Source organism: Stegastes partitus, unplaced genomic scaffold, assembly GCF_000690725.1.
Source record: "Stegastes partitus isolate 25-593 unplaced genomic scaffold, Stegastes_partitus-1.0.2 Scaffold51, whole genome shotgun sequence".
In the NCBI taxonomy this organism is placed as follows: domain Eukaryota; kingdom Metazoa; phylum Chordata; class Actinopteri; family Pomacentridae; genus Stegastes; species Stegastes partitus.
In genome coordinates this window covers 986,724-1,012,279 of record NW_007577782.1, presented here as the reverse complement: position 1 = coordinate 1,012,279, position 25,556 = coordinate 986,724, and the positions used below count along the sequence as shown (strand labels likewise).

The 25,556-nt window shown below is 39.6% G+C and overlaps 1 protein-coding gene across 1 annotated transcript; it reads right to left on the bottom strand.

Annotated features, from left to right (window-relative positions):
* Window positions 1-7,966: 7,966 nt before the first annotated feature.
* c1ql4b (complement component 1, q subcomponent-like 4b) lies at window positions 7,967-25,250 on the bottom strand. Its single transcript, XM_008307025.1, has 2 exons — window positions 24,711-25,250; window positions 7,967-8,146 (listed from the first exon to the last, which is right to left on the bottom strand). The coding sequence occupies exons 1-2, from the start codon at window positions 25,248-25,250 to the stop codon at window positions 7,967-7,969; spliced, it is 720 nt and encodes a 239-aa protein (XP_008305247.1).
* Between the last annotated feature and the right edge of the window lie 306 nt (window positions 25,251-25,556).

Genomic DNA, 25,556 nt, shown 5'->3' with positions numbered 1-25,556 from the left:
AGGGGGGGCCATAGAAATGGAGCCAAAAGTCTGAGACAGGAGATGTCTTATTTGGAGGTATCGCCAGAACTGCTGTTGATGGAGGCCAAACTGCTGTGCTAGTGCTGTAAAGGATTTCAATATGCCTCCATCATATAGATCTCCTAGCACCAGAATACCTTTTTCCACCCATTGCTTCCACAGAAATGGCTTATTTTCTATTTTGTTTTTAACCCAATTCTTGATTTCATCTTGTTTTATTCACTCAGAAGTGAAGTTGAAAACCAATTAATGAGAAATACATCACATGTCCTTCTGTCACCAACTCTTTAAACCAGCTGTTTCCCCTGCATTTTGTCTTTTTCATTTAAAAATCACTCAGTTAGGTTAAATTTTCAATATGCATTATTACAAGTACTCAGACCTTGTAACATAAGAATCACGTTCAGTTCTGTCGGCAGACTGGACCGTTCAATTAAAGACACGCTTCAACAGAGTTATGAATTACAGTGTAATAAGAAGCCAATGTTATTCAGTTTGAAAATAAATTGCAGCTTACTGTGAGCACAGTATTTTATTGTAACCAATATAATATTATTTACTAATGTAAAAAAAACAAACAAAAAAAAAACCTCAGTGCTGTTTTGAACAGGATGTACAGCATATGATACTTCAGTGTTTTATATTTACGCTCAGGAGAAGGTTTAGGAAACGATGAGCTAAAACTAATGCAGTCTAATACGACCATCCAGCATTAAGCTTTAGCTTCATGAAAGTTTTAATATTCAGTTTGTGTTTGAGCCCATTTATTAAGCAGTTGATTGAACTGCATGCTCCTTTTGGACGCTACAGGTTGTGGTGCTGCTAAATCACATTGTGTTGTACTGACATGTGTTTCTATTCACTTGACCACCTCGTTTTAATTATGGTGGTCAGGCTAAATAACAGAAACACCTTTTAGTTTAGTTCAGCTCCAGCACCACAAACTCAGTCATCCAAAATGATCATTCAGGTCTACTGACACCTGTTTTAAATTGTTTCAACACAAACTGAACATTCTAACATTCATGATGTGCATTACTTTTCACTAGCTGTGTGTAATAAACTGGAAACTGAGCGTACATGAATAATCATCTACCGTCTCTGGTCTGTTACTAATCACTTTGTTTTAATCACTGGGCAGATCTGTGTGTCTTTACACACTCAGAATTATTTTTATAATCAACAGGTAGCTTAATGCACTGTATGAAGCGCTGCCAGCACGTATTTTAAGTCCTCCTTGAAAGAATTACATCCATTGGGAAAATAAGCATAATGCAGCCGCCACAGGTGCATTTGGGTCCTTCACTTTATGCTTCCACACTGTGACTGATTGAGAGTTTGATTATGCCAACGTCTTGAGTAGGCTGCACCAGGAGGCAGGATGTAAAATCCCCAAAAACAACCTGTGAATTTGTAGGAAAAGGTGAACTTTAAAAGAAATTAATAGTAATTTGAAGTGGATGACCCCTGCAGCAGAACCCAAGCGAGTGCACTGATGAGACACTTGAGAAAAAAAGGCAGGCGAGGAGGCTATTGGACGCACAAGTGAATGGAATAAGATTGATAGAATGAAAATACATTTTGAAAAACAGTTTCTGATTCAGCGACAGTGAGCAGGTAGGTTGTATTTACTAAAGATGTTTGATAATCATTCCCATGAATCAGGTATTGTCCACTAGGCCTTCTATCAGTCCATTATTTTGATGTGAACTATGAAGGCACTTGATTGCCTTCATTTGCACAGTATTTCTTCTGATTATTACTATCTTATTGTTATTTCGCAGCTAGTTCTATTGATCCACAGCCAATTTGTTTAAGACCTCTGGACCTAAGTGTGATTTGTTATTTGTTTCCTGGCTAAATTAAACTTGTGAATAATACAGGTAAAGGGGAAAAAAGGTATGATTTGATTGATTTGATTTGCCATCATGAAAAAGCTTTTTTTTCTTTTCTTTTTTTTTTTTTTTTGAAGGAAATGTTGCTCTTTAAAGCAGTGGTTCTTCATTTCTTCACGACTGTGACCTCTCAAAGGGGTCCCAACCTAAATCTTGGGAGCTTCAAAATGAGAAGAAACGAGAAAAACTACACAGAAATATGATGTGATTTTACATAATTGTCTGCTTTTTTTGTTGTTTGCACGTGTGTGTGTGTAGGTGTGTGTGTGTGTGTGTGTGTACTGAATAGTTCTTTCCTCAGACCTCCTGAAATACCCAAATAAAACAGCCTGAGAATTAAAATCTAGTGAAACGGTACACAATTAATTGGTATGTTTGCTTTTTTGAAAAGGTCATATGGGGGAAAACGTTGGGGAGCAATAGAAAGTTCAAGTCAGATATTACCTACTGTTTTCTAATATGCTAAATACTTCCAGTCATCATCATCTTTTCCAGGTGTGAAGCACTTGTTTTAATATGATTATACATAAACAACATATTTAATTCATTTGTAGTCAGCACAACAAAGAAATTAGTATTAATTAATTTATTCATTAATCAATAACCAACCTGACTAATAACTACTGTCGCCGACGTTTGATGTTTGAATATGCCCCCAAAACGACAAGATAATCGTTTAAACGTATCCTGCAGTGTTGTATAAGCACTGCAGCAAAAAAGTTCCCATGCAGAAAATGTGTATGAAATATGGATGACGGAAAGATCGAAAAAGAAAACAACTGTCCGAACACAAACAGCCCCTTGGTTTATATGACTTTTATTCTATAAATTACAGGGTCAGAGAACTAATTATTAGATATTCATAACCTCATAAGAAGTGGATCCAAAAAACAGGGCTTTAAACAAACACAGACTTTGGCATAAAAGTCACGGGAAACTCAGCAAGATATGAAAGTACAGAAATAACTGAGCAAAAGATATATCAGACTGTTATCATGTCTCTGACCTTTTTACTGGTTAGACAGAGGCTGAAATTAACCTTCATTAATGAGGAACGTGTGTGTGTGTGTGTGTGTGTGTGTGTGTGTGTGTGTGTGTGTGTGTGTGTGTGTGTGTGTGTGTGCGCGCATGTGTCTTAAATGACCCAGACTAATTTGTGAAAGTCCAGAGACAACACTGGGAAGAGTAGTGCTCCTTGAACTAGTATTCCTCAGACTCTAGGTTGTGTTTGTATTTGCTCATGAACGTGTGTGTGCATATATGTGTAACGGCGTGTGTGCGCGCGCGTGTGTGTGCGTGTGTGTGTGTGTGTGTGTGTGTGCATGTGTGTGTGGCGCAGCCGTCTGTGTTGAAGGAGAGAGAGTGAAGCCTATTGATTATTTTAATCCTCCTATTTGTGAGTCTGTGATCCTCTCGGCTCAGCCTTCCACAGGGGGATTGCTAATGGGGCTGAACGCTTCCCTCCTCAGCCCTCTCTCCCTGTCCAATTAACTTAACGCTGGAATGTGCAAGGAGAGAGCACTGGGACTCAGAGGTGGTGGTGGGGGTGCTGAGATACAACCCCACCAACTCCCCCCTTTACCCCTCTGTCCAGCGTCTCTCAAACCTCGCATCTTGCACCACATTCGGCAAGAACCTCCTCTTCCAGAGCAGTATTACCTCTCACCTTTAATTAAAGATCCATCTCCTTGTTTTTATCCCTGGGAGGTGAGAACTCCCTTTCATATTTCGATGTTTCATTTTCGCAGGGTGGGTAGAAGCAGCAGCAGCAGCAGCAGCAGGTGAGGCAGCAGGTCTTATAATGGGAGCGCTACCTTCAAACAGGTTGCTGTAGCTGTAATCCTGACAGATCTCAGACATTTCAATAAGTATTTGTCCCATTAGTATGTGTGTTCAGCTCTCCGCTGAGGGGAACCAAACTTTTAATTATAAATCTGAAACAAAGAGACAGTGCCAATGTGCACGGGCATTGTTTGACGCAGTTTAAAATTACACACAGGCTCCAATTCCCTAAAGCCACGTAAGATATATTCCACGTACTTGTTTATACGTTTCTGTCTCTGTCTTGCTTTTTTCTCTCATATTTTTGTTGTTCCCTGTCTTGTTAGATTTACAGCACTTTGGTCAACTCCTGTTGTTTTAACAAGTGCCATATATATATAGAATATAAAGAAAAACGTGACCTTATTCGATACTCAGATATTTGCACACAGTGGAAGCAGCCTCTCCTACAGATACAGTATGTGCTGACATATTTGTCCAAGACATTACTAAATATTGATTTTTAATACATCTTGGGAACTCCACACTCATATTTTTTTTATTAATATTATTATTAGTAGTATTGCCAAATATCAATGCCTAAACTGTATGACTAAAAGCCCACAAAACCAATGATTGCAGTTGGGGTGTGTGGATGACCAGGAGCAAAAATATGGTGTGAAACTAACTTAAATGACTATGATTCATGTAGGGGAAATAAAAACGTTTGCTCACGCTATCACGCTTACCTTCGATATTATTATTTATAGTTTTTACTTGCGTCACCTCTCATTGCAAAGAACTGATTAAATAAAATGACATGAAGGAAGACTGTGAACTTGCTTCTCCTCAAAAACAGTTCGGCTAAGATGGCAAGTAAACATTAAACCTGCAAAACCTCAGCATGTCAACATAGTAATCCTGATGTTAAAGTTAGCATTTAGCTCAAAGCACCACAGTACCAAAGTTTGACCTCAGAGAGCTTCTGAAGTGCTGCAGACTGTCTCATTAGTGTAAGAATGAAAAAAAAGGCCTGTCATATGGAAACTAAAGAAACACTGACTATAAAGATGAGGCTCTCAGATATGGTCGCTACCTAAATTTCTAGAAAGGACTGCACTCAAATCTGAGTTATTTTGCCCAGATTGTGAGTTTCATTTTATTGTTTTACTTTATTTTGCTTTCAGAAATCAGAATAAAACATGTATTGTTTTGTCGTTTCCGTACTTATAACTTTTATTTATAACTTCGACAGGATTGGAAAGAGAATTAGCTGAAGTCTCATCATTTTTGTGCTCAGCTGGTATGTAAATTATCACGTTCACATTTTAATAAAAAACAAAGTAGCAGCTAAAAGTATCCATAAATTCATGTTTCAACTCAGTGGTTGGACGCTCATGCAATTTGACCTTTACAAAGTTTAAGATGTTCACATTCGCTGACATTAGCATATAATTTAAATATATTTGTATTATTAGTTATGTTATTATGTTGGTTAAGTTATGGTATTCTTATTATGTGTGTGTGTGTGTGTGTGTGTTCTTACCATTTACATGCATGAAAATGACATATTAGCAATGCAGTCCAATTAAACACCATGACTAATTATGTATAAATAAAATAAAATAAAATAAACACCTCTGTGAAATTTTAAAAAACATTTGGCATCATGAAAGCAGATATTATGGAAGAACTGTTGAAATTAATTGCATTAACTGGTACTAGTGTAGTTGTATTATTCTTTATTTTAAAGTAAGACCAGGAGGAGGTTATTATTTCGTCCTGTTTTTAACGTTAGGAAATAAACGTGCATCTCAAGGCAGCTGTTCTAACTTTGTTTGAATGAATATCTGAAACTGGCTCGAGGATAAATTGGAGTTTGGCGTTAATACCACTAAAATCTTAATGTCTCTGTAGTAGAATGCACCCTGAGAAGAGAAACAAATTCACACAGCTGCTTGTTTCCTGTAAAGTACAAGGAGAGAATAAAGAACAAAAGGAAAACGGAATAGAGGAAACATTGGTTTTACTTGACTCAGTGACAGCAAAATAATCCTGAATTTTCTTTTTTTTAATTATATTTCATGGTCTTCAAGGGCAGAGAAAAATCTATGCGGATTTCATACATAACAAATACACACAACTCAGCTTGCAAAGTACAGTGACAGCAATGAATCCATACTGCTCGCAAACAAAGGCAACAGCGCCAGAAAACACACACAGTAGGATGCAGCATGGCACAGAGGTTATGTAAAGCCACTCTGGGGGGAAGGATGTCTGTGTACAATATACAGCATCAGAATGGTTTTTCAATTACAGCACAAGAATGAAGAGTTGATCAGAATAATTCACATCCAAATATCATCTGGGTACAGTCATGCTACCCAGCTTTAAAGCTGGATCTGTGCCACTTGGTGGGACAATAAAGTCCCTGCCACACATTTTAAATGTATTATTAGGCCAATACGAAGCTCTCTTCTTGTGTGGCACTAAACCTACGATAGATGTTAAAAGGAATTTTAGCCGTCTAAGCATATTATTTAAAAAAAAAAAAAAAAAAAGGTTGTTAAATGCAATAATTTTCTTACATAAACATATTTTTATGTTTTTTTTGAATGCAGAATTTAAATTACACAGCATCATGCTTCTTTTGTTCATTTCCACCATATAGAATTAATGGTGGTCTCAGTTTTGGGGGCTTTTATTTACAGGAGTGAGTTACATCCAGCTAAATACAAAGTTTCACAGTCACTGTCTGCAGTTAGCGTCTGCATTTCATAAAGTGAGTATGCATTAACACGTTGAAGGACCGCCGCCCGTGTTGGTAATAGGAAATCCCTGTCAGATCGCCGTGTGTATTATGTGGATCAGCTTCTTCATATAGCTTGGATTCAACAGGGGAAACCATCTCATGCATAAAAAAGAAAAAATAAATCGATATTATAAGGCACAGAGAACCTATAGGTATGGCATATGGCAGTAAAACATTGACAGCAATCACCTGCGTTTCGAAAACATCTTCACATGTGTACATTCACAGTAAAATTAAAGAAATAGTTTCACATTTTGGGAAACAATTTTCTTGCAAATCAACATTTAAACATGGCCTGCAGTGCAGATGTAAGGAAAGATGGTTTGAGCCTCTGTTTTTTTTTTTTTTTTAATTCTCTACATAACTATTTCTGTCATTTTTTGTGCAAACTAGAGAGTGCAACCTAATGAGTGGCTTCCAAGAGAGGAGGATGTGTTTAAACTTTCTATGTTAGCCAGTTTTTAACACCATCTACCAGTGTGGACGTTTGGAATAACTATAAATACTTCTGAATTCAACATGTTTTACTTCTTTTCCTGCATAAACTGGCCGCGTAACCCGCTGCAGGCCGCAATCTTCTCGTCAAACTCTCAGCAAGAAAGCAAATGAGCATATTTCCTAAAGTGTGGAGCTATTTCAGTACCACGGCACACTCTGGAGAGCTGAGGCTATAGGAGGAGCCTCAGCTTGTTAGCAGGATATGATGAGGCTTTGTCAGGAGCTCGGGAAAACTCTCAAAGCCAAACCTCAGTATTGATATACTGTGTGTGTTAAAGGACTGTTACCAACGACTTGACACCTTTCCTCCCTGCTGCAGGAGTCAGACTGCAACAGTAATGTGATGCTTTTTACACCTCAACACAAACTGAAGGGCAAACACACACATATATACGCTCGCACGCGGGCATGAAGACACGGACGTACAACACCGTGGATTGTGATCATGAAGTTGGCTGTATTATCAGCTGTGATCAATATACTCATGACTTTTCTTGTTTGGTGTCTAGGGCCATATTGAAAATCCATCTCACAGTGAAGGCGAGCGGCTGCAGCCAAATACTCTCCCTGCGACTGACAGTCTACATTCAGATATCGTTTCAGTCGATTTTGGGATGAAATCGTGTCTCAGAGTAACAACTGAAGTTCAATTAATGCGTCGACACCCGTGTTAATATGCGTACAGACAAATGTGTGAACAGGGTGTTTTAGCCATGCTGACACATACTGTACATGGCACAGGATGATGATCACACAAGAGTGTGTATCAGAAGTAAATGTTATCTGGTAATATATATAATACTATATTCATGTTTGCACAAATTCTCTTCAAACTCTATCAACCGCGGTCATGTTATCATGTACCGAACGGCAGCGAAATGACAAACGGCGTTATGGAGGGGCGGTGTGTTAGATGAAGATAGAAGAGGAAACTTTTTGCTTGATTACAGAGAGAGAGTGCAAGAATGAGGGTGTACTGTCAGTCGGGGTAGATGAGGAAGCCGGAGAAGGTGCTGTATTTGTTGGTGTTTCCTCCGTGAACTTTGCCCCCGTCCAGCTGTACGCACACTTCGTCCCCGACGTCCAGGTGCAGGATGACGCTGTTGGAGGCGTAGTCGTAGTTCTGATCTGCGTCTTGAGCGATTGCACTGGCCCTCACCTGAGATAGAGACAGGAAACGTATCCTAAAGTGTGGGAAGCATTTAAGTCGAGAAGGAAAAGAAGACAGTTGATGTCGTGCTGTTGAGATCGGTGTTGCTCTTAATATGTTGCAGTTGTTTTGTTTTTTATAGACTTTTGTGGGAATTTTATTTAGAGACAGAGAAACACAGACGCAACAAAGGTCTTTGCTTTGGACAGCAGCTGCAGGAAGTCTCCATTTATAAATTCAAATTGATACAAACATGGTAGTTATTTTAGGCTTAGCAGATTTTTTTTTAGAAATGTAGTGAGAGCATGTTTTATTAAAATGCAAGACAGATGAGTATTTTTGAAAAGAGGAGGAATGAATTTCAGATTTAAAATCGCCGCTGACATGGCTGTAGCTCAGTCTGACTGAACTAACATCTGATGCTCACACTGACACTTTGATTCAGAAGTGGAACATTTTTGTTCAGAGGATCAGCATATTGAAAGATTATTATTAAATGCACTGAATCATTTAACTAACTCAAATAACATAGATTTTTTTGGTAATATATTACAACAGCTCATGTAATATCCATTCTCCACTACACATTATAAATGCACTATTGATCACTTACAATTGTAATTTTTAAAAGATATTTTCTATATATTGTACCTCGATTCTGCTGTTAGGTAAAACATATTTTATTACAGTTGTTCAAATAGCTTTCATATATGTGATCATACATTTATACGATCATTAACTTATAGTGAAAACGAATGATATTCACTGGCTAGTTTTCAATATTTCATCATAAGAAATCGATTCATTGGCCTCACTTACATGTTTCTACGAATCCACAATCCTGTCTATTCTTCTCTAATTATCACCTGCAGTGGAGACATGTTGCCCACCGCCACCTAAATGTTAATTACCAATAAGCATGACACAAATATGGATTTGTGTTCCACACAGAGAAAGCCAGTGTCGCGCAATCCAGGGGTCTAATGCAACACGTTACAGAGAGGGCCGAAATAATTAGTTTGTTTCATTAACTTTAAATCAATTGAAAATAAATAGGCCGATCATTTAATTAGGTTTATCTTTTTCTTATCACGGTGTACCAACCACAACCAGTTCGTTCACTTTATCTGATTGTGACTGGTGCCATTTTCCTTCCTGTTTTCACTGTGATCTTGGTCTAATGTCATCAGTGCTGATGCCTTCCTGTCCACTGGGTAGATAAATGAGATGTGCAGTGATCTTTGGCCTCAAACCTCCATCTGAGAGCACAACCTTTCTTAGGCACTATCAGTTTTTCCAGAGGGTTATTGCTCTCACAGCTGATCCACCTGTTGCAGAAAGAGAATCTGATGGGGAGTCGCAAAGGGTGGTATCAGGGAACACATCAGTTCATTTGTCAGGCAGGTACAGGAAACACAATTAACCTCCACGCATTCAGATTCTGATCATTGATGCAGACTGACATGTGCTTGTTACTGCTTGTCTACAGCAAGTGTTCATCAATGTCATTAGCTTCTCCTCAGCTTGGTGGAGGGGAAATGAGTGGTCTGTATGAAGGAAAATCACAAGAGATGCTCATTGAACAAGCTGTGAATACAACAAGGGCTTATAGTCACCTTTAAATCGGATGGTGTACCTGGCGCATAGTTGCACATTTAAACATCCACCAGTTATAGTGCACTCATTGTCTTGAAATTCATACTTCTGTCCATCTGATAAATTCAAATCCTCTTTAAATTCGTTTTTTGCTTTCTCAAAAAATATCTGTCCTTTTAGCTGCTGTGCTCCATTATAGCCCCTTTCAGACGTGCGCCCCTCTCCGCTGACCTGAAGGCATCTGAATATGTTGACTTCATGTATGGATGAGCACCCTGGTCACTCTTCCATAAAAGTCACAACTGCAGTCTTACTAGGTTGGACCAAGTAACATTCTTAACATTGCACAAGTGTGAACTGCTTGCAACATAATGGCAGTCCAGCAGGAACATGAGAAAAGTATTACCACCATTAAATTTAGCATTTTAGAGTGGTCAACAAGTTGTAATGTTCTTCTTCAATGTTGATTTAGAGCTATCCACTATTTTTAACGGTTTCGTTAAGCTTATTATTAATCTATGTTTATTTATTTTTTTGTTCTTTAGAACCCCTTTAAACCCAACATTACTGACTAATCTCAAACAAATACCTACTGTGGCGCTCTTCCTTGCTGGGGTTTGAATGAAGCCGTGAGAAATATTAAGGTAAAAAGGACCTGAGTCTGAATGATAGAATATTATCACGTTAACAGATTAACGAGGGCAGCGATGTTATGTATTATATATCTGAAAAGGGCTTAAGTTTACTAACTAGTCACTGTGTTCTTCTCTGTAGGTGGGGTCGGTTCATCTGCGTTTGCTGAAAACAGTTGTCTGGTACAAAAGTAGTAAAACTGTTAAGACAAAAAGCCAGAATAAAAGAGCTGAAAGTCACAAAAATGTTTTGCATGAAAGGGAAGAGCAGAAGCTTTACATTTAGTTGCTTCAAAAGCTGCTGCTAACTAGCATTGAAACACGAACAAGAGAAAACATGAACAAACTAAAGAGTTTAACCCTATTCAGGACTTTCATGTTACCATACGTAGAAGAAAGAATACGTGCAAAATATTTGTTGGTGTTCATTATAGACTTTTAAACTTTGTTAAATACATTTTCTGATAAGTTGACGTATTTTTGGTTCCAAATGCATGACAAATGTCTCTCTTTTTCTGTTTAAAAATAATCTTCAAAAACAAATAAAACAATACCTGTCACCTAAACCAAATGGCCTGGGGTCCAAAAGACCCCAAAAGTCCTGAATAGGGTCAAAAGAAGCAAGATCTAGAGGTATACAAGACAATGTAAAAATGGTAATCAAATGGCAAAAATAATCTGTACGTTGTGTAGTAAATGTGAATAAAATACACATACAAGAACGGAGACAGTTGAGCATCACTATCCTGTAGCCTGTTATCAACACCCCTGTGACACAGTAACAATAACACATTATGATCTTCATAAAACAGGCATTAATTCTGCCACCCAGTAACTGCTGGCATTCAACACTAACACACTATTATGTGTGAAGACCACAGCACTTGGAGCCATATACAGTTTTTAAAAGTAATATGAGCTGATGAAACATTCCTCACCCTTTTATCTTCATGTGGACAGTTTTATGTTTGGAGAAGAGAATGTCATCCGCATGATGCTGGATGTGTAATGGTATGACCAGCCATTTAGGAGCAAGTTGTTCCATCTGATGATTACTGCACATGTTTACAGAGCAGTTAACACTAATATGATACCACTTAACAGCGATCCGTTGATGGCCCCCATATTCCAGTATGATGATTATCCCATACATGTAGTTAAATAAACTCTGCAGAATGAATTCCACCACCATGCAGAAGCCAACACAATTACTATACATGATATCCTCTGCTTTAAGTATCCCAGGATTTAGTTGAACACATTTCAGTGTTGTGAAACAGCTTTTCTGTGCATATCTATTCATTATGTTGTTAAATGTTTCTGTTATTCCGTCCGCTCTCAGTAAAATCTGAGTTGTTTTCGCACTCAGTAAGCAAATCTCCTTATAATAAATTGCACTATCACTGCGTATTCAAGCAGACAATCCATTTAATAGTGGAAAATAAAGTACACATGTGCATACATATTAATGAATGCAAATACGACACCCTAACTCCATCCTTGTCTCCTCCTCTGGGTCTTGGTCTGACTAAGGATATGGTCCATCATCTCCACCAGTCATCAAGCTTCCCTGATCCCTTGTTATCACAAAGACAAATCAGAAAAGACTAAACTGCCCATTTCTCCTCTTCCTCTATCCAACAATGAGGGGTTTTTTTTTCCGCCCATTTCATCAATTCAGAGAAATATATTTCTCTGTACAAGCATTTCTTTCATGTCGAGAAGGTGAACATTTTTATTCCCCTCCTTACGACAGAAATGAATCAATACGTTTCCTTTGTTTTAATTCAACTCACATCACTCCATTAATTGTTGTCTCTCCCTCCACACCTCACGCCCCTTCCATCATCCCTCTCCCATTCGCCACACCATTCCTATCTCTTCATTCTGGACTCATCTATCCATCTTTTTGTGTCCGCACGCCGGAATAAGATGCAGGTCACGCACACATTTTCTCTCCCCCGCCATGGCAGTGTTGGCGGGAGCAACGACTAAGTGTGTCCCTGTCCGGTCTAAATCGGATTGATTAACGACGTGCTGCTGTGGCAGGTCTCCTGAGAACCCCCTCACCCGACCCCCAACACCCCCACCTCCTCCTCCGCCGTGCCTCCCCCCGCCCCCACCCCTTTACAACACCCCCTCACCCTTCTCTTACCTCCAGATGCATCAGGGCAGGCTATACATGGCTACAGGCTACAGTAATTGGTAGTCAGACAGCCGTGGCAGCTCCCCGCCTAATAGGTCCAACTCCTCAATAACTCCATACAATCACAATAAATGGGGGCACAGGATAGGCTACAGTGGTCAAATGGGCCCATGAAATACTAGCAGGAGGTCAGGATTAGATGCTGCACACACACACCAGCCTGCGTTCTCTATGGATCTCGATAAGAGCAGCTCTCTTTCCTCTTTGTTTTTATGAATCTCAAGTGAACACCTGAGATAAAAACACATGCAGCATACAAGACATTTTGTTACTTTATAGTGTTCTCCTGCTTTACTCTGAAGGGACTGAACAGCTCCCCTGAGGAGACCTAATAGGTTTCAGAAAAAATATAACAGTAAAGAGATTCTGACATCTTGTACATCCAACATCTGTCTACATGGTTGAACGGCAGGATTCCCCTGACAGTACTGTCAGCTGAGTTAGAGGCTGACAGGCTGCTGTAACTAGCTATGAGTACAGTACACCGATGAGCCAAAAACATTATGATCAAGTGAACAACGCTGATTATCTCGTAACAGCGGTGCATGTCAAGGTCGGGGATGTATTAGATTCCTTTCGACGTCTTGGATGAGGAAGAAATGAGCAGTTTGTAAGACCTGACAAACTTTGACAACTTTGACTTGTTATGGCCAGAAGGCTGAGTTGATGCATTTCTCAAACAACATGGCCTGCGAGGTGCCGACAGTTAGCATTGGTGGGGCCCTTCTATGGTATATCCAAGGAGGGATGGACCAGATTTTAGAAGGATCTGCCAAAGCAAATCTGAGCCGAGGTAGTGTGACTCACTGAGGTGCAGTCAGACCGTTCTGCACGGTGCTGTGTCAGTGCTAAAGAATAGTCTGGCCAGGTTAAGGACCAACAGACAGAAGTGATTACAGTGTTTTGGCTCATCACTGTCTAAGTGGAGTTTTCTACGTGTACACGGACAAAAATATTACAAGCTCTCTAAAAGTATTCTTAAATAACATCCTGTTTACCTGAATCGGCTACATTTAAGGGTCACAGCAAAAGTTGCAGCAGTGATATTCACACCACCTCACTGAAATGGCCTTTTAAACACGAACATCAGCTAATTATATTTGCCAGCCAAAAGGACACCATTTTATTTATGGCTTTTTTATGGTTGACTTCCTTATGAGGCACGTAAGTTTACTTAGCCTCTACGCAGGCAGTGGAGAGAGCTGCTGACATTTAGTGTGCTATGTTTATGATTAATTCATAACTACAGTCTCCTCCTATATATACAGTAAAGCCAGAGTATTTTTTTCTACATTTTATGCACATATTTACAAGTGTATGACATTTAGAATATTTTCACAGTCATCATCAATTTTATTGACACATTGGAATACACGTAAATTGTGAATTAAATGTCGTCTGAGTTGGTGAAACAAAAATAGAGAAAATATCAGCACAAACTTGAAATGAAATAGTGTTCAAGGTTAACCCTTCTATTATCTTTGGGGTCAATGTGACCCCATTCAATGTTTAACATCTCTAAATAAGTCAATGACATCATTTTTTCAGTTTTATTTAAAGGGCTATTTACATATTACCTCGGGTAACAATTTTAATTATGATATTTTCTGGAGGTTTAAATTGCTGGGGTCAAATTGAACACAAGGATAAAAGATGCTAGTAAATTTGAAGGTAATAGGAGGGTTAAACTAATTGTAACTAATTTGCGTTTGACATAAGACAAATGGCTACTGAAATATGAACGTTAAATCTATATTGTTTGAGTATTGTAAAATTGAACAAAAAGTACAATTTTGAAGTACATGAAGTACACTTGCGTGTCAGGAAAGATACACAGTTTTCTCTAAATGGCCCACAAGCAAAATACTTCAACCCCACGGTGAATATTGAGACACTTAGGACCGAAAACAAATGTTCTCACAATGTCTCGAAATTTCTGATCCCACTCCTTCTTCTCACTAATATTCTTCAGTTTCTTTGTTGCCACGGTTTTCTTTAAATCAAACCAAAGATTTTTTAACGGTATTCAAATCCAAAGACTGAGATGGTCACTCCAGAACTTTCACAGAATCTCTCCTGAACGAAACACTTGGACATATGTTTAGGATCTTTGACTTTCCAGAAAGTTCAGTTATTACCAGGATGAGTACCTCACGTTCTACATCCATCTATCCATCAATCAGCTATACCAGCTCCATCCTGTTGAGGGTTATGGAGGTCTGGAGTCTCTCCCAGCTGAAACAGGTCAACAGTCCATCACAGTCTTCTTCAAAATAGTCTTTTTAATAAAAATCTAAGATGCCAGTCACCAGTTCACCAGTTCCTGCAACAACAATTTTCTCTTAAGACTTTTACCCAAGGTGAAGATCTATATGTGTCCTGAAGACAGAAAATTGTCTTTATTGCCATGCGGTTAAAATATTGCTATTCTCTGTTCGTGCATAAATGAGCAGCCATCTCCTCAACGTGTGCAGCTGCTACAAAATGCAGCGGCTCATCTTTTAACAGGTAAAAGAAAGCGTGGTCACATCGCACCAGTATTGGACTTCTACCACTGATCTTCTGTCCTTTTCAGGACTGATTTTGAGATTTGTTTGTTTTTAGCATTTTAATGGGTATTTAGTAGAACCCTTGCATTGTCATGGAGCATTTAGGTCGAACAACCAGATTCTCTTGGGTGTTTTGAGCTCTACACACAAAAATAGACACGATTGAGATTTCATATGGGCTGCTGTTGATCTCTGGAACAGTTTACATTTCCACATGAGAACTTTTTAGACTTTAAGAACTTTTTAATTGCTACTAAAGACCCACCTCCTCTCTTTTGCATTCACTTTAAGTAGCTTCACATCCTGAGTTTATCCCTTATTGTGTTGTATCTTTTTATTATTATTATTGTTATTATTATTATTATTATTATTATTTTGCAGTCTTTTAATCCACATTTATCTTTCATTCACGTGTTATGATTTGCTGTTATAATTCTACAGCATGTTGGTTCAACATTGTAGTTTTTTTAATGTGCTAGTTATATGACTTGACGAGCAAAACACCCCTACAATAAGACGAACCTGCCTCCATGTACCATATATTCTACTCCATCTTGCCATATGGACGTATCCATGTGTCCCAACAGCTGCAGTTCAGTCTCAAAGTTCCATAAAACAGACTCACAGCAGTTCAATCTGACTGTTTTTAAGCATCACGCAAGTATTTGATAGTAATACGTTTTCAGTGTTTTTCTTAGCACTTAAATATCTTTCTTTCACACCCAGGACTTTTTGCTGTTGCACCATTAATTTTAAACTTGTGTATGATTCTGCCAACTGTGTCCCAAGCATTAATTAAACCACTTGGTGTCGTGAAATCATTTATTTTCTTAGCTGTTCAGACAGCTGCTTTAACTTTGCTACTGGAATTTGTATCTGTATCACATCAGAAGCAGATCTAGTGTTGCTATGAAGATGTGACACACGTTCATAAGCGATTTCATCATTTTGCTTAACTTGCACTATTGTGTGTAAACTCTTGCATACTCAGCAGGGTTGACTGCAGCCGAGTGGTTTTGTATTGTTGTAGTAAGGATCTCAAAACTCTTCTGAATTCTACCAGTGTATAACGTATTCTAATTTTTTGGACCAGGCCGACGATGATCATACTGAGGAGTGTTGTAACACTGAAACCAGCACAGATGAGTCTGCAGGTTCAGCTGTCAGCAACAATCAGCGTGAAACCTTGTTTTCTTAAAGTGGGCAGGAGGCACTGGGGCTTTGGGAGTGAAAACAAGAGGGAAAGGCAAATCAGGATTATTGTCAACAGCAGCGGAGATTGATAGCGACAAGGGAGTGAATTTCTGTCTGTTGGCCCAACACTGTTCTGACTTGATCTGCTGCTGTTGGGAAGAAGGGAGACCCAGGGGACAATAGAGAAGATTACACTGCCTACACTTTTCATTAGGGGTCCAGCATTAAATGGGGAAGAGAGACACAGAGAGGTGGTGGGAAGAGAGAGACAGAGAGAGGAAATTGACAGCTTAGAAATAATTCACGGACAGTGCTGAATGCTCAATAAAATTTACATTTTCAGCCATGTGCCACTGATTTGTGAGACATATTTAAGGGCTGACATACTGTATTTCAAATTTATTTAGCCATAAGCTATTCACTACTTTTATGCATGGGTGTTCATAAATTGTCTGGGTTTTGTCTTTGAGGGAACTGATGAAACGAGGGCCGGGGTAAGGAGAAAAGAAGCATACATAGTGAAAAGGTGGGTGTGAAAGCAGAAATTTGGATTAGGTCACACAGACTCGCGAGCAGCTGCATGCACTTTAGCAGTCTAAGCACAGGATTCGAGTAAAGGAAGCCAAAGTTGAGAGAGGCCTTGAGTGATGGAGAGGGAGCCTGTTGGATAACAAACTGATCAAGCATGCCTGTTTCAGAGGAGGAGAGGGGTATAAATGAGGTTGGGGAGGTGGGCTGTCCATGTAGTGTGTTATTTTTTCAGTTTTGTTTTGTTTCGCAGTGGTGCCTTGATCCTCTGGTAATAAAACTGACAGGATTCATTCACTGTGATGTACAGACCTCTCCGAGCGGAGCGGGCGATTGAGACAGGGTCTCTTAAACTTACCTGAGGGACCTCTGAGGGTGAACTGGGAGAGCGGAGAAGGGCAATTGAAATGGCCTTTTTTTTGTAAAAGCTGCAGTGTTCTCACTGCCTCCATCCGCGTGTACCAGCCTGAGGTATCCTGTTTCTATTAGGCAGGTTGACATGTAACCCTTCTCCTGCACTGCAGACTCACACACTAATTGGCATACTAAATGCTAATATTTTTCCATGACACTCAAGACCCAAGGTGTCAAGATGTTGATTAAAAAGTCTCTAATTGGCTGTAGACTGAAACCTTTGAGGGTAGAGGAGATGGCTTAATTGGATATAAATGGGTTCTCTGGATGGCTTACCTGCAGAGCTTCAGCTTCAGCAGAGCAACACCTCTGAAGAGAAATTCCTTTAAAACACATTGTTTCCTGTAACGTATGAACAAAGGTTTGCACACGCGCACCAGTACACACAAATCATGTGCTGACACACACACGGCAAATGGAGAAAACAGCCATACATAACCAGAAATGAGTAAAAGTTACTCATTCATCGTATAAAAACTGTCACAGGTCAGAAGTTAATGTCCCGCTCATTCTGCTATACCTTCTGCACTCTGCTAAAAATGTTAATAACCCAGAGATTATTTACAATTGCTCATGTTAGGTGTGAACGTACCTCTATCAAACATGGGGGCACACTGCTGTTGATGAAAGAGACAAAATACTGTTTCCTTGATGAGAAGGAATAATGATGTAATGGGGAGGCAAAAGGAAGGCACAACAAAGGCATGGCAAAACGCAGTAACGACCAGCCGAGCCCTTTTAGTCTTCAGAATATAATGGCCTCAGCCATTATAACGGAAACACATCGTCAAATAATGGTTGTGTGCATGAACATGCGTATAAATGTGTGTGGTCTCGGAGAAGAGACAAGAAGGAAGAAAAAAAAAAAAAAAAAAAACAAGCAAAGCTGCAGGGTATATGAGAGGATTCTTTTTGTTTGCTCTGCTGTGTGAAAGGATCGACTTTTATCCTTTATCACAAAATGTTCCCCATTATACCGTTCTGCCATTGTGACACTGAAGCAATGCAACACACAGAAAATTAGTTTATGAATTATTCTGTCAAGACATGCACAACTGCTGGGAATAAAAGCAGCTCCAAGTGTGGCAAAATAAAATAAATGTAAAACTGTCTAATGAAGTGCTGCATGAGGGCCATACTGACACCTTGTCGGATTTACTGTAATTAGCAGCTTCCACCTCTCACAGCAGCCGTATCACACCTACCTCCAGGAGGCAAACCGCTCCTTCTTCTAATTGAGTCTAAACTTGTCATCACCACAACTTTTAAGTGGTACATTTAATTATCTAATTAACATATAGACTCATTTGTTATTCTGTGTACATGTTTAGATCTTGCATTATGTTTGAGAGATGTTTACGGTTATCACAAAGGACACTAGTAGTTTGCACAATCTTTGCTGCTTAATGCTTGAGGGCCAAAAAATCTTGATCCAAACCCTCTTTTATAAGCTTTGCCAAAATGAATGCATATTAAATAAAACATTTACCAATACACTCAAGAGAATCAGTGTTCTGCACCTTTATAAAAAATCAACACTATTTCTGTAGCCTTTACAGCTTTAATGAGCCTTTAATCCAAAGATTAATTATCTAATTTGAATTCATTTCTTTTCCAATCTTTGCACCTCATATTCTCAAGACTGGGCCACATGTCGGAGCATTTTGCTAGACTTTATAAAGGCCCAGTTTGTCCACCAGTCTTCTGCTCCAGTAGGTTAAAGTAATGCCACTGCCGTAACAAGGTGTCTGATGCTGAGATGCCATCACACATGTGTAATCAAAGCTCCATACTGACCAACTGACCAAGTCAAATTCACCTATATTGGACCAGCTATAAATATTCATACTCCCACTCCATGCTCATCACTGTAAAGGGCAAAGTACATATTGGTGGTGAATTATATATCCATTGAAAAGGTCATCTACCTCAACACCAATCTTTTGATGAGTTATGGGACGCAGCGATGGAAAAAGATTCCTTCTACGGGGGGCTTAATTTCTGCAAACGCGGTGTAAACTTGTACATCTGCTGCACATTTCATTAGCCAGTGTTTCCGATTATCAGGTAGCGACATGAGAGTTTGACATGGCTGATTTTTTATCTATTTATTTTTTTTAGAAGTGTCTAACTAAATTGCTTTCTCTGTAATCCTCAACACCTCTTGTGATTGGAGAAACTCTGTCCATTCTCCTGTGAATATCCATCCATCTCTCTCTCTCCCTCTGTCAGCCCACTTGTCTGCGCCCTGCCTGTCTCTGCAGTGATCTCTCCCCAGGATGTGTCTTATTCTCAGCTCCCTTTGACAAGACATTGATCAGCACTGTGCATATCACTCTGACAATTGTTGTAGACCTGTACACGCATGTGCACGCACATCTACCCCTGTTGTGAAACACGCTGGGGACAGACGTAGCGAGCTATAAAGGAATAGTTTGCGATTTTAGAAAAATATGCTGATTTTCTGTCTATGTGAATTTATCCGTAGCGTGAACATGAAACTGAGACCAGCTGCCAATTAGCATAGCTTTTTTATTGTTTAAAAAAAATCCTTTTTGTTTTTAGTCTTCCAATTAAAACAGAATAAATACAGGGAAAAAAATCAATATAATAAAAGCTAAAATTAATTAAATATACACAATGCTCCAACCCAGTCATGTTCCCATAGTGATTTCGTCCTTTTCTATGTTCCTAGTAACTACTGTTCAAACTACCGATTTACTAAATGGGCTTACACAATCATAATAAAAACAGTGATGTGTAAATTGCTAGGAAACATTTATCCTATTCAATCAGGAGCTTTCAACTATAACTGTGTCCCAAACCCCATCCTGTTTTTAAAAGTACATACTAAAGCTGCCCTTAATAGCATGTACTATTCAATGCATTATGCACAAAACTGGGACACAGCACTTCGTCATGTTATCACAACCTACACTTTGACAATTTTACAATGTATGTCTGTAGCATTAGGAGTATCTAAACATTTTTTTTTAAATCAAATTAAATTTTATTAACTTCATTATTTGAGGTATGTTGTCTTATCGTTGTGAAGTCTAATTGAAAATCTTAAAGTTTTGCATCACTTTTGAAGAGCACTTAAAAAATGTCAAAACCGTTGACCATACACTATAATAATGCGATTACACATGGCAGCTACTGGGTGTAAATATTAGGTGTGTGTCAGCTAATCGTAACATAGTTTTAATTCATTTTTATTTAGTAATGTGTAAAAATCCACTTGGTGGTCACATACACTCTTTATATGTCCAAGGTGTTGACATGTGCTGGTATGAGACAGTCAACAGCTCCTCCTATATATTTTAATGCCCAGAACAGACAGGGTGTTTTCAATGTTCTCATCTAACTGCTAGTAGAAAGTGAATCGGGGTATTTCCCAAAATGTCAAGGTATTCCTCTTTTGTATATCCCCACTCATAATCTCTGTCTCAAGGTAGGACAATGTCATTATACAAGCTGTAGGCGATTTTAGGGGGGAAACCATCTCCTTTGTCAGCAAAATGACCAAAATGCAACCTGCTAGTTAACCCATCGACATTAATGTGTGTGTTAGTTAGTGGTAAGGGAGCAGAGGGGTCCTCTGTTTGGATCCCCCCATGTTAGAAAACCTACTGCTTATAAGTGGATGAAATCAAATCCACACTGTAATATAGAACTAATGTGCTAGTGAGCGCCTTTACCAGCTTCTCAATTGACAATTTCTGTATTAAAGTTTTCTCATTGACCTGGCAGCTTCCCTGCACTTGTCTATTCACTGAAAAAGCAGCAGGTGCAATGAAACTGTGAGGGCAAGATCAGCGTTGAATTGGGTTAAATAATTTAGTTGATGGAAAAGATAATTAATGGGGAAGGAGTCAATAGCCAGTGTGGACGTGGAAAAGTGTAAAGTGTGTGTGCGTGTGTGTGTGTGTGTGGGTGTGTGTGTGTGTGTGTGTGTGTAAAGGAGGGGCACAGGTGAAGGGGAGAAGATCTCATCTAAAGGCTATGAAAGATTTAACAGCAGGAGAAGACAGGAATGACAATGTCTGTGAAAGCACGCAACAAACCAAGTCCCCCCAATTATATCTGGCATTTAACTGTCTGTCCTCTTTATCCTGCACCTTATACACGTCCTGTCAAATCGATAAATTGGGGAATAAATATCTTTATGGACTTGATCGGTCAAATAAAAGCTAACAAAAGCTACTAAACAATGACGGCTGGATGTAAAGGCCTATAAAACAAAAATAGAATTTTAAAAACACTGATAATATATTTCATTACTGTGCGTCAGTAAATTTATTCTAAAACTACAGATTCCAGTTAAACAAACAAACAAGAAAAGTCACAAAGTGAGACCATGGCCTTTTTCTCTTTTTTTTTTTTTAAGCCTGATTTAACAGCATATTGCAAAAGGACATTTTGATTGATTTTCCCAGTTACCTCATGATTGTTAATTTAAAAATCTGGCTCATCTTTGTAATACTGTACTCTTACTTGCAGATCCAGGCAGCAAATTATACGTTTTTATTATTAAGTTGGTGGATTTCATAGCCTTGGTTGAAGTATGCATTCCAAATGTATTTTAGAAACTAATTTATCATTTAAGTCATTGTTCAAGCCAACATGCCAAACATTGCTGTTTCCATCTCATCAAATATGAAGATTTACTGCTTTTTTTTTCGAGATCGTATCATCGTGAATTTAATGCCTTCAGGTATTTGGACTGTTAGTCAGAAAAAAACAATCAGTTGGAAGACATAGATTCATACATTATCAATCTTTCACAGATTAAAATATTCAGTTTATCGAGAAACTAACCAGCAGAATGATCAATAATGAAGAGGATCATTAGTGTTGAAGCACCAATTTGTGATCTGCATCCTGGTCCAGATCTGCACAAAATACACACTGCAATGGACAATCAGCGGATATGGGATGTTGAAATTAAAAGAACTTTTTGTAATCTTGCTGTGCTAAAAAAAAGCAAACCCTGTGTCTGCACCAGAAATGAATACGTTCTTTCTTAATAAACTTTCCCCCAACAGGTTTTCGAGATATCCAGTTAACCAACAAACAGATGGAGCTGGGAACACATGGGTGGGCTGCAGTGGTGGAGCTTGCAGTCAACCACACTGGTTTGATTGTGTTGGTACTAGATTGTTTAATCTCTACTTTAAACTTAACCATCAATCACAGCAGAGTATCCGTGCCACTGCACACATTCAGTTCATACAATCTCGCATCGCCCGCTTGATTCTTGGTGGCATGGTCTACCACATTGGTCTCGGTGAGTTTATCAGTAGCACTGTTGCATCAAAGTGAAAGGGGTCTGATGGCCGTCTTCGTTGCTGCGCCGGTGACTCCTACTGTTTGGCCTGAGGGCTGCGTGAACCTCACTGTGAAGTCCAGGCAAGTAATAAGAGGGAACGTGGTGATGCTTATGTTGGTCTGCTGCACTCCATTTGCCAAAAGTAGCATTAGCATGAGCCACTAATAAAGACCACAGGGAATTAGGGATTACAGTTTTTCAGGAAAACTTGAAACTAGTGTTGAGACTCTTGAGGCCAATTCCCGCTTTCCACATCTGCATACACGAGGATATTTATGATGTAAATTTTGTCATCCACTCGAATTTCTGAGGTCCATGCTGACGTCTGCATGCAACCCAAAATTTGTGATCGCGTGGACGGACAGACTGCGACCTACTGCGCATCTACCAGGAGAACACATAGTGCCTAAAACTAATGTTTGGTATGAGGAGAGACTCTCCAAGGTGATTCTCCATCATCCATTGGAATTTAAAGAGTTCTAATCGTAGCAGTCACTGCTGGAATATGGAGGAACTTTGATTGGTACATGGTTTTCCAGGTACTCTGTGCTTTGTCTGTCCACTGTGCTCAGCAAACCTGAGGAATAATAACAGTTACATGGTGCTACTGTGTCATCTGTAAGCAGCTGCTATATCCCTGTGTGGTTTTCCATGTTCGATACGAGTAGCAATGCCACCTTCTGCTCTGTACTTTCAAAAGCCGCACTGGTCTGCGCTCATGGAAAGCTTGAATTGACCCTTAACACGCAGATACTTTTGTTGCATCTGTCCTGCTCTACAGTGTCAACTGTTCAATGAAAACTAACCTCTGACAATTTCTTACCAGCCCACTTATTTAAAATCTTTTAAGATGTAGATTCACTAAAGCAAATCAGTGAACAGCAGCCCAGCACGGCGAGGGTCTGCAGAAGCATATTGCTGTCAGTTCATGTACCGTGTAAATTATGTGTAGAGGAAACTGTGGTACCATCAAAGCCTTGTAACAACGCAAGGCGTGTTTTTTCCTTCTTTTCTGGTAATCCCCAGGACATCACTCTTCTGTTCTGCAGCACACATGTCAGAATCAGAGCTCCTCAACAGAGTGAGGGCTTAGTACTTCAAGCTTGTCACGGTTCTCCAGATGGAAGCATTCAAGGCTTTTTCCAGGCATTTGTACTTGTTTATTTATTAGTGTTAAAGTCAGAGTTCCTCAGAGGACAGTAGCCAGCTGTTGCATTTTGGCTTTGTTCCACCGAGACGTGGAGGGTTGTTATCCTGTTGATCGCTTGGCTGTCACTCTCTCTCTGTTTGCAAGCTGTATACAAATAATTATTTTCCATGTAAAGCAGTTCTTTACCCACCTCTGTTCCTACTTTCATCCTGTCTTCGTTTCTTCCTCTTTGTCCTCCATAGTAAATCATTGACTTTTGGGATGTTTTCAGATGAAATAGTGTTTTTTAACAGAGCGTTACTACTTTTCAGCATTCTGCTTTAATTTTCCTCCAAATAAAACTGAATTTTGATTTGTTGTTTTTTTTTAACTATGTGAAATCTCCTTGCTTTAGACTTCTTTGTCTAAAACTTCACTGTGATGTTCTCAATGCTTTATTGTTAGAAATTATGTTTTGACCATGGCAGTCAACACCTGTACGGAACAATCCGTTCTGCTTCAATAGCCCTACAATAGCTTTGCAGCTCTGCAGTTGTTATTTTAACTATATGACAACAATGATTCTGACGTTAATGAAATCAGTATTTCATCCAAAATCCCACTTTTTCATTAGCTTATACTTATTAGTGCCTCACTGTAACAAAATCATAGTGATGTTTTATCTCTGCAGCTGTTTTGTGATGGTTTTTAGAAAGGAAATCATGTTGCTGAGCCAACAGGGAAAGAAAACAGTTTAAAGTGTCACTCTTTAGGGTGTGTAAAAATGATGTATTTTGCTATTTAATAGTTTGAATAGCTCATGTTATGTTGTACTTCCTTGCATTGGTGATACTGTATCAAACTCTGCACATGACTGTACAGAAGATTTTCACTGATGTTTTTAGTTGGTTTGTTTTGCAGATGGAGGGTTTGTGTCAAAATGTAGTTCATCCAAGTTTAGATAAACAATGTCAACACGTCACCCACACTCACCTGCCCGTTCTTCTTCAGGTCGGCCCACATGCTCGTCCCATCACCGCCTCTCATCAGGACGTGGTAGGTGAAGTAGTAGATGCCAGGCAGAGGGCAGGTGAACTTGCCAGTACTCGGCTCGTAGTAGTTCCCCACGTTGGTGACCACGTCATCAAACTTCAGTATTTCACTCCCTTCGTGTTGTTTCCGGAGGCCGGCGTAGAAGGCAATTTTAGGACTGTAGAAGGAAGGGCCATAACCGCCGGGTCCAGGCCCCGGTGGACCAGGTGGGCCGGGCTTACCAGGCTCTCCGGGGGGCCCCTTAGGACCTGGAGGACCAGGAAGTCCGGGGCTCCCTCTGAAGCCCTGTTTGCCCCTGCGGTTGGGGAAGTCTGGGGGTTGAGGGGAGACGGCTGTCAGCTCTCCCTGTGGGGGGGTGAAAGTGTCACACACCATCTTGCAGCTCCCAAGCATCTCATAATGCGTGCCCCCTCCCCCCGACCCTCCCCCCTTCGTGGTGTGGACCAATAGGGGAATGGCCACCAGCAGGACCAGGACCATGGCCACGCCAACTCCAGCCCCGATGACGCGTTTCTTGCGGCTGAGCCGTGAGGCGGCCAGCGTGAGGAAGTCCTCCTCCCCTTTAGCTGGAATGGTTGTGCCGGCCAGGCTGAACTCTGGGTAGAAAGTAACTACTGAATCGAGAAGATGGAGGAGGAAAAATAGTGATTTTGTAGGGACAGAGGAATAAAATTTGGGACTACTGAAGGACTGGGAAATTCTCAGACAGGAGCAGGAGAAAATCAGAAGTAAGGGGAGAATGACAAATAGGTTTTTCCATTTCTCGGTGTTCAGTACATTTGTTTT